The sequence below is a fragment of the Colletotrichum godetiae genome (genome assembly GCF_030913485.1).
Source record: "Colletotrichum godetiae strain CBS 193.32 chromosome Unknown BDP55scaffold_166, whole genome shotgun sequence".
Taxonomy (NCBI): Eukaryota; Fungi; Ascomycota; class Sordariomycetes; order Glomerellales; family Glomerellaceae; genus Colletotrichum; species Colletotrichum godetiae.
The window spans coordinates 1-8,509 of NW_026851414.1; the positions used below are offsets into that span (position 1 = coordinate 1).

General features: G+C 48.6%; 5 protein-coding genes and 1 non-coding gene across 6 annotated transcripts; 1 reads left to right on the top strand and 5 right to left on the bottom strand.

Moving 5' to 3' along the window:
* Window positions 1-197: 197 nt before the first annotated feature.
* BDP55DRAFT_569206 (uncharacterized protein) lies at window positions 198-1,940 on the bottom strand (the record flags this gene model as incomplete). The annotated part of the gene is made up of 7 exons (XM_060570731.1): window positions 198-427; window positions 483-623; window positions 687-780; window positions 830-948; window positions 1,010-1,499; window positions 1,550-1,719; window positions 1,781-1,940. 7 exons carry the CDS (start codon window positions 1,938-1,940, stop codon window positions 198-200), a joined length of 1,404 nt encoding a protein of 467 aa, XP_060421281.1.
* A 1,189-nt stretch (window positions 1,941-3,129) lies between these two features.
* On the bottom strand, window positions 3,130-3,228 carry BDP55DRAFT_t338. The gene has a single exon. It is a non-coding gene; the product is annotated as a tRNA-Leu (tRNA).
* A 1,431-nt stretch (window positions 3,229-4,659) lies between these two features.
* Window positions 4,660-5,417, top strand: BDP55DRAFT_569205 (uncharacterized protein; the record flags this gene model as incomplete). Its single annotated transcript, XM_060570730.1, has 2 exons — window positions 4,660-4,796; window positions 4,859-5,417. 2 exons carry the CDS (start codon window positions 4,660-4,662, stop codon window positions 5,415-5,417), a joined length of 696 nt encoding a protein of 231 aa, XP_060421282.1.
* A 653-nt stretch (window positions 5,418-6,070) lies between these two features.
* BDP55DRAFT_639557 (uncharacterized protein) lies at window positions 6,071-6,523 on the bottom strand (the record flags this gene model as incomplete). Its single annotated transcript, XM_060573267.1, has 1 exon — window positions 6,071-6,523. The coding sequence occupies one exon, from the start codon at window positions 6,521-6,523 to the stop codon at window positions 6,071-6,073; it is 453 nt and encodes a 150-aa protein (XP_060421283.1).
* A 365-nt stretch (window positions 6,524-6,888) lies between these two features.
* On the bottom strand, window positions 6,889-7,524 carry BDP55DRAFT_639558 (uncharacterized protein; the record flags this gene model as incomplete). The annotated part of the gene is made up of 1 exon (XM_060573268.1): window positions 6,889-7,524. One exon carries the CDS (start codon window positions 7,522-7,524, stop codon window positions 6,889-6,891), a length of 636 nt encoding a protein of 211 aa, XP_060421284.1.
* Window positions 7,525-7,661: 137 nt separating this feature from the next.
* On the bottom strand, window positions 7,662-8,098 carry BDP55DRAFT_569211 (uncharacterized protein; the record flags this gene model as incomplete). The annotated part of the gene is made up of 2 exons (XM_060570732.1): window positions 7,662-7,933; window positions 8,026-8,098. Coding segments are annotated over 2 exons (345 nt in total), but the record flags the coding sequence as incomplete, so codon positions are not given.
* Window positions 8,099-8,509: the final 411 nt, after the last annotated feature.

Sequence of the window (8,509 nt, forward strand, 5' to 3'; positions counted from 1 at the left end):
CAATGGACGAGTTATGTTGGCGGACCACAAAGAGGCAAGACATACAGTGCGTACATTTGGTAACATCCCTACTTTAGATGACCATCACTAATAGCCACAGATACTTCCGGCATTGCAGCTGCCCTCGGACTAGGCAAGACTTCGAGGGGACGCGTCACAATTAACTCGTCCCTCGTTATGGATGTCAGCGTGCTTCCTTACTTCAATGACGAAGGAAACAATGACTTCGAATCCGTTGTGGCTCCAGGAATGGAAGAAATCGCCTTGACGACCCCACTAACAGTAGCCACAACGGATTCGAAGTCATTGTTTCCTTCGTCATTGAAGTAAGGAAGCACGCTGACATCCATAACGAGGGACGAGTTAATTGTGACGCGTCCCCTCGAAGTCTTGCCTAGTCCGAGGGCAGCTGCAATGCCGGAAGTATCTGTGGCTATTAGTGATGGTCATCTAAAAGTAGGGATGTTACCAAATGTACGCACTGTATGTCTTGCCTCTTTGTGGTCCGCCAACATAACTCGTCCATTGAAACCACCTGTCGATGCCGTCGTCTCCTTTGACCGCATCCCAGAAGATGGGATTGATGTTCGGGGCGGCTTGGGTCAAGATGCCTGATCTGTCGGCTGTAAAATCACTGTTAGTTAGTAAAGTCAAACCATCTTGCAAGGGCAGATTTGTGATCTCACTAAGATATGCTGCTGCATCATCTGGAATAGGGTTATTGTAAGCGCTGTTGAAGTTGTAGTTCACTATGTCCGGATGCTCGAACATGATGTTTGTCTGAACTGATTAGCTAAGGAGACATAGGGACTTTGGAAATGAGTGTTACATTTAAATGATCATCGAGGTTGTGCCCGACCGGAAGGTCAATCCATTGGGCAGAGTCGATGAGTGAATCTGGCTCTGCTTTCCGGACGACGTCTAGCTGATCTTTGGGGCCAATCCCGCCTATCCATATGATTAGAACTTCCGAAGCGGTCTCGGCGTTTGGTAGATGGAAATTTCTTACTCCGAAACAGAATCTTGGCTGTGCCAAACACTCCTGCGGAAAGAATAACTCGGCCGCCTGAAGTAAGCTTGACAGTGCCATTGTATCCGCCGTCACCAGAAGGCTCAACTTGCACACCAGTGACGCTACCTCCGTTTCTCTCGACCCTGGTGGCGAGTGTATTCATCCAAAGCTTGAAGTTTCCACGGGCTGCTGCTGATACCAGATAGGTCTCCAAGAGCCCTCCTCTCTCTCCGTGCTGGAAGAAGTACTCTGACTGTGAGATGGTTTTGATTTTGGCATTAGGCTCACTGTTTGCCGCAATGCTAGCCCATCCGTCACTAACGAGTACCTTCGTAATCAAGTCACTAGCCTCGCGATTGTATAGAATCTCATCGCTAGAAGGAACACTAGTCCACGGTACACGCTGGAAAGCTCTATCCGTGGCAGCGGAGAGGTCCTCGGCTTTCCAACCATCAGGAAACTGGGAATCCCAGTCCAAGCTTTGAGGCTTAGAGATGTCAGCCACGATAAAGAGACCGGAGGAAAAGACATGCTTACCTTGAACCAAAGGCCTGCATTGATGGCGGATCCACCACCAAGGACACAGCCTGCCATGGGCACGACGTCCGGGCATTTAATGTCGGTGCTGTCTTGCCATATGAGGCCGTAAAGGCCTGGGACGTCAAACCTTGTGAGATTCGAGTTTTCAAGCCATTTTCCTCTCCGTCCTATACACACAACCGTTAGAGCTTGGTGTTGTCAATATACTGGTGACATGAGTGGACGTACTCCCACCCCATCTGAAAGAAGATGGGGGTCCTCTCTCGATCAGAAGCACATTTTTGCCATTGGCAGAAAGCCTATCAGCAGTGACGATACCTCCTGGGCCACTACCCACAACGATGTAGTCAAAGGGGTCATCAGGTACATTTGCAGCGAGTAAGTTCATTGATACTAGGTAAACGGTCAGTGAGGTCATTAGGGCATCATGTCTTGAGATCTTGTAACGTACGATGAGCCAGAGTAAGGCCTGAAAGACCCGAGAAAAGTTTCATTATCAAACTCAGCACTGTTGTTCGAGGCGCGCAGGCTGAGAGTGAGGAGAGCTAGGTGAGCTTCCGTACTGGTGAACCACCAATACTTGCTTGATATATACCTTCAAGTCTAGATATGAGAATACAATCGATCTCGATCTGACCAGGTTGTAGGTCGGGGTTTGATGTCTCGGACTTGAGGACTAGGGGGCCAAAAAAACCATAATGCCGAACCCCCCCCCGGAAATTTACCACTCGTTAAATGGGTAAACAGCTCACTCAATCTCTAGGCAGTTATTCGACTTCGTGCGGATTTTCGGGACTACAAAGTACCGCGACCTTTCCAGATGGTGAAATGGATCGCAAGACTGATAAAAACCAATTTGTTTCCAGTGCAGCCTTGGGACTTGAAAAAAGAAAACCAGAAAAACCCATTGACCGCTTCAAGGACTGGTCCGTCTTGATACAGATATCATGTGAAGTACGGCCTGCCTGTGAAGCAACAAGAGCGAAAGTTAAGCGGAACCTTTATGTCTTTCTTTCATTTCCTAGCCAGATCATTGCGATATCGCGAATTATCACCGAGGCTTAGCACTCGTACCACGTAGGGATCACCTAACGGGACCTTTCTTCCTTAACGGTCAGTCTTGCGGTTTTAGCGAACGGCAGTATGTACCTGGAGAAAATGGCTACGTGGTTCAGATTCTGTTTAGTATCAGTGACTGGGACTTATGAACTGCGGCGTTGTATGTTTCCGATATGCGAATGGTTACTACGGCCAGAAATGGGGCGACTACTTGTCGAGAATACATGTATTTACGTGACTGCGTAAACTAGGCAGCAATAAAAGCCTTTCCAAGTGGGCTGAGTCACAAACTCTATGTTATTGAGTTTAAATTACCGAAACGACTTATAAGCACAGGGAAATAGTCATTCAGATACCATTCCTCGCTCAATCTCGCCTACTCACATCGACCAGACACATCTAACCGATAGAGATATGAACCCTCCATTCTTTTGCTAGCAAAAGGGCTTGGTTGGATACGGAGCAAAATTATGATCTACAGGATTAAACAGTGGTGGAGATTGCCAAAAACTTCAAAATGAAAGGGACGAGACTCGAACTCGCGCGGGTTGCCCCACCAGGAAACAGATGTTAAGCTGACCTTAACCTGGCGCCATAACCAACTCGGCCACCCTTCCGATTGATGATTTCTCCCCTCCAGAAATACATCTATGTTCCTAGGTCCATTCGATCGCAAGCTCAGAGCGTGTCTGTGCCATTCGCTGTGTTGATGATCACCTTACAAAACCGACGATCTTCTACTGGCTCGTATTATAATTCATTTAGCACTCTTCACTGTATAATGGTATGAATGACTTGCGTTTGGCGTACACTCTTTGACAGTGGCATGGACTGTTGAACTGCTGCACAGGAATGCGCCTGCACCAATCCGAACGCGACTTGGAATCCTGCATGCCAGCAAATGTCGATGCGTCGAGCCATTCCGCGCAAGCGTTCTCTCGTGGTATAAGTATCATATTTATGTGACGTATGATAAGTATTGTGATGGGGGCTAACTGGAAGTAAGTCCTTGTGACTGCATTAAGAGCTGAAAATGCTTGCCCTGAGGTGTTCAGAGCATCGTCGCACTGTCCAGCGCCCCCTGGACTTGAGGACTGGTCTCACAGGCCTGGTCTTAAGTACCTTGGCTACAAGTGCGTGACCTGTTTGTACGCGGACTCTAGCAGTGAGCATTTGTTTGAAGAACAGACCCTCAAATGTCAAGAGAAATTGAAGAGGAAAAACGCTGGATTCCCACCAAAAGAGTATGGAAGTTAGAAATGAGGTTGGACATTAACATGGAGATCTCAAACCTTACTTAATGAAAGCGTGGATGTGCCGAGTCGAACCGAAGAACGCAACAGTGATAGTTTGAGACATCTGATCATCATCAGACGCAGCGCCAGCATGCATTGGCCAATGTCAAAAGATAGTAACGTCAATTCAGCCACAAATACTCCGTAGTGCGTAAATATTTGCCATTTCTGCGGCACGTAATCTAGACTGAAGCCATTCCGCTTAGATTAATGTCTATTTCCGTTTCCGGCCAACACCTGATTTCACCCAGACACTCCGCAGCGCGGGTTGAAAGGTGAGACAAATTCTCGGAAATCTAGAGCGGCGTGAGCGGTAGCACCAATTTTGTAGATCCGATCATGGAGATGATAGTCATGCCATCTCCTCGGGCCAGACGTATAGATCGGACAGATCTGGCCAAAGGAACTCATGCCATTCCTTTCGGGAGGGTGCGTGAAGTCACGGATTGTGATCATTGACGACCGGAAACGGAATGAAGCGTAGCCTGTCGTTATGCTCGAAGCCAAAATCCCAAGTCTTAGATCTGCCCTAGAGAGTCTGAGGATGGTTCCCGTGACCGCTATGTCCGCAAGCAATGACCGCCAAAATAACACCGAAATCTTTATTTAGAGGATACCGCAACTTAGTCGGGGTTTGAATGCTGAATCATCCAGACTGAAATTGCGCCAACTCTTTCGGCCTCTAATCACAGACGTCAACTTTATTTGGTAACAAGTCAATAATCATCAATCCCCTGTCGCCTTGAAGAAAAGATGGTTAGACTTTCCCTTTCTTGTCTGCTGTTCTTGGCGGGAATCGTTGCAGCGGCGACATCTCCGGACCAGACCTGCGGAGGTTCCAACGCTTACACCTGTCCGGGATCTCAATGCTGCAGTCAATACAGCTGGTGGTAAGTTGAGGTGATGCGCAAGACTGCGAGAAATTGTCAAGACTGACCTAGTATACAAATAGCGGAACAACCGACGCACACTGCGGAACAGGATGTCAATCCAAATTCGGTAAATGCACAACTGGTTCTAGCAACAGCGGGGGCGGCAGCACCAGCACCAACGGTAGGGTCAGCTCGGATGGCACCTGTGGCGGCACTGCGGGATACACCTGCAAGGGAAGTTCTTTCGGAACCTGTTGCAGCCAGTGGGGATATTGCGGCAACACAGATGCTCATTGCCTCAACTCTTGCCAGTCAAAGTTTGGCGACTGCAGCTCCGTCACCAATGGCGGCAAAACGGTCAGCCAGGATGGAGCTTGTGGTGGAACAGGTGGAAACACCTGCCGAGGAAGCACCTTTGGTGACTGCTGTAGTCAATGGGGATACTGTGGCTCAAGCACCGATCACTGCAGCACCGGCTGCCAGTCATCCTTTGGAACCTGCTCTTCTTCCTCTTCAGGTGGAGGGGCTGCTGCATCTTCCTCGGCAGCGCAGCCCGCGTCCACTGGCGCCAAGACAAGTCCAGACAACACATGTGGTGGCTCCAATGGCTATACCTGCCCCTCAGGACTGTGCTGGTAAGTCAAATACAACACCTCTTTCTGTCTTGCATCAGAACATTGACAAGCCACACAATAGCTCAAAGAATGGGTACTGCAACACTGGCAGCGACTTCTGTGGCTTTGGATGCCAGTCTTCCTTCTCACCGGGGACATGTTCAACCTGCGCTGGCTCGGCATGTGGTGGTACGGTGACCAGCAATCCCACATGTTCCGCGAACGATGGATACTGTTGGACACTGAGTTCTAGAAAGTTCCAAATCATTTGCGGCAGGCTTGCTTCGGGAGACTATCTTGGCTACGTTGATGCTACAAGCTTAGGCGATTGCATTTCAAAGTGCGCTGCAAACTCGGCTTGTTTTGCTGCTTCTTTCTACCAAGGCAGCAGCACAAGCTGTAGTTTGCTTAGCAGCTATCAAGGTTCCGCCTATGGTAATTCGGCAGGTGGCCAGCAAAATCATGCCTACGTTCGTAGTTCTAGCTGCGGATAAAATCACTTCGAAAACATTTTGACTCTTCATGTCGTGTGTAGCTAAATGTAAGTGTAGCCATAGTTGCACTTTGAAGGGGCACAATCATTGTTACACTTATTAGTCTTGAGATAGAGAGTAACACCAACTGTGAATTGGAGTTTACGAAGCTTGAGGTCCAACCACTAAACATTCGAGCCCACCCTTACTCGTTCGACACTGAAAGCTCACTCTCAGAAGGCCAAGCGTACCATTTAGGCACCTGGGTTCCACGCGATCTTCTGATGGACAGGGAGAGTTGAGCAACATCCTCTTTGTGCTTCTCACTGTCGACTTCCCATGCTGTCTTATCATTCGTATAAGTTCCCTCAACATCAGCGCCGCAATCATGCAGTTGCTTGACAACAAGCAGGGCAGTATTCCCTATTAAGAAGGCAACAGTAGCCATCGGCAGTATTCTTCCCTTTCTCCCACGGGCTTCTAAATTGGCGCCCAACCCGACTACGGTCTTAATAGTCATAGGAATCAATTCAGGACGACTCCCGTAAATTGCATGCTCTAAGGCATGCCTGCCACTATTATATTTCAGGCAAAGATTGGTATCATGCTCAGCAAGTATTTCAAGCACTTCTGTCTGACCAGCTCCGGCGGCAAACATCGATGTTGTCCAAACAGTTTGATATTCTATCAACTTTGCGTTCGGACTCTTTCTGAGTAGTGCCCTGACAGTATCCAGATTACCTGACTGAACAGCAAGGTGGATGGATCGGTGCGCCACCGCCGTGATCTAAGGCATCCGCATCGGCGCCTTTATCAAGAAGTTTGCAGACACAGTCATAATCCCCAGATTGAGAAGCCAAGTGAAGGGGTGTCATCTTCAGGTAGGCTATTGGCTCCGTCGGGGCATTATGAGTGAGGAGTATTCCAACACAGTCTCCGTGACCTGTTTCTGCAGCCTAGTGTAGAGGCGTCTTCGCCTTTTCATCTTCAAGCTTGACTTCCGCACCGCTGCTGACCAAAGCTTTAGACCACATGGCCGTTTTTGGCGGCTATAGATAATGCAGTTTGGCCGTTACGATCTCTAGCATCCAGGAAGATCCCACTTCGACCCAGTGGCCCGAAAATGTTCTGGTGGCCTGCTACGGCTGCCTGATAAAACGAAGTCCTCCCGAAATGATCTCGGAGGTTTCGACTTGAGTTCTCTGATAGAAAAGATACAATGTCGATGACACGGGTCTTCTTGTCGTCTCTTGAAATGAAGTTTCTTTCTTTCGTGCTACTCTCGACGACGTGAGCAGATAGTGCTAAGTCGAACACCAGGAAAAGTGTTCCAGACAGAGTGCAAGGGTACGCATAATCGGCGACAGGCTCGTCGCCTTTCGTCAAATTGAAAGACGGGTGATAAGTCGCGAATCCTACATACACCAATACCCCTAGCTGAAGGGTCGCCCCGAAAATTGCGGCAAAGACGAGCTCGCAAGTAGTGGACTGGCCATGAGTATTCAACGAAACGTTGGGTGAGCCGTTGTCTAAGTTGCGCGTGATGAAGACCTTCTGTGATGAGCCTCCGCTTGTCGGGTCCACGATCTGATTTTCTTCGGACTGTGGTGGCACCGTTCCTGACTCTGCTTCGCTAGGTTGAATGATTGTTTCGGTCATCGAATTATAATCATTTTTACCCCCCTGCGACGTCGACCGAAGAGTTTAGCATCCGCTTAGATCAAGTTTTGAGACATCAAAGAAAATTTCAATGTTCTTACCAACTTCATCAAGAACGTCATCCAAACTTCTGATCTCTACGCCAAAATCGCTTGGTTTAGACGAAGGAGGCTTCTTGTTTGGCAGTAGACAGATAAACTCATACACCTGACAACTTCGTGCCCATTCCAAAGCTCACAGACTTCTTCAGATGTAGAAGACATCAGCTCTACTTCTGCAGCCGCCAAGTTCTCTCGGGCCCTTCTCCATGTCACTACAGCTTTAAGCCGAGAAGGGCCACCAACTCTTATAGCGCTGACAATATTCGTAATGATTCCTAGGGGTGCCACAGCTAGACTGATACTATCAGCTCAGTCCATAGAGTCGCTCATGAACTGCATGGTGACGCGTTCTCCGAAAAGCGCTTAGAGTCTGACTCGGCAACCGCCATTAGCAGACTACTCCACAGAAAATCGTTTATCACATGTGCTAACGGTGACAAGACAGAAAACAGATTATTGGAAAAGTCGTCTCCTCCGTCTGCGGCAACGCAAGTCACGGCTAAGATGCCGAGCCAGGCACAATGATACACTCAGTGTACATTCGACGACATTTGTCACGAGATAAGTATGACTAGGGTGACGCTCAGCGGTAGAGATGGGGGTAGACAGGGATATAGGCATACAAAAGGGGCTCCCTCAGGGGCTTCCTCCTTTTGTCCTTTCCATAGTTGATTAGACCACAGTTGAGATGCCTGTTTCCATGAGCTACTCTATATGCTGATTCGTGACAACATTGTATGTGACGGGGACAGGCTGCACGTACAGCAACACAGGAAGGCCTTCAGTATCCGGATGCTCTTAGTGAAATGGCTACTTGTAACGATGAAGTCGACCGCATGTAGTCCTGAAACGGTATAGCCTTCCGTACTAGTTGGTGTGGTCTT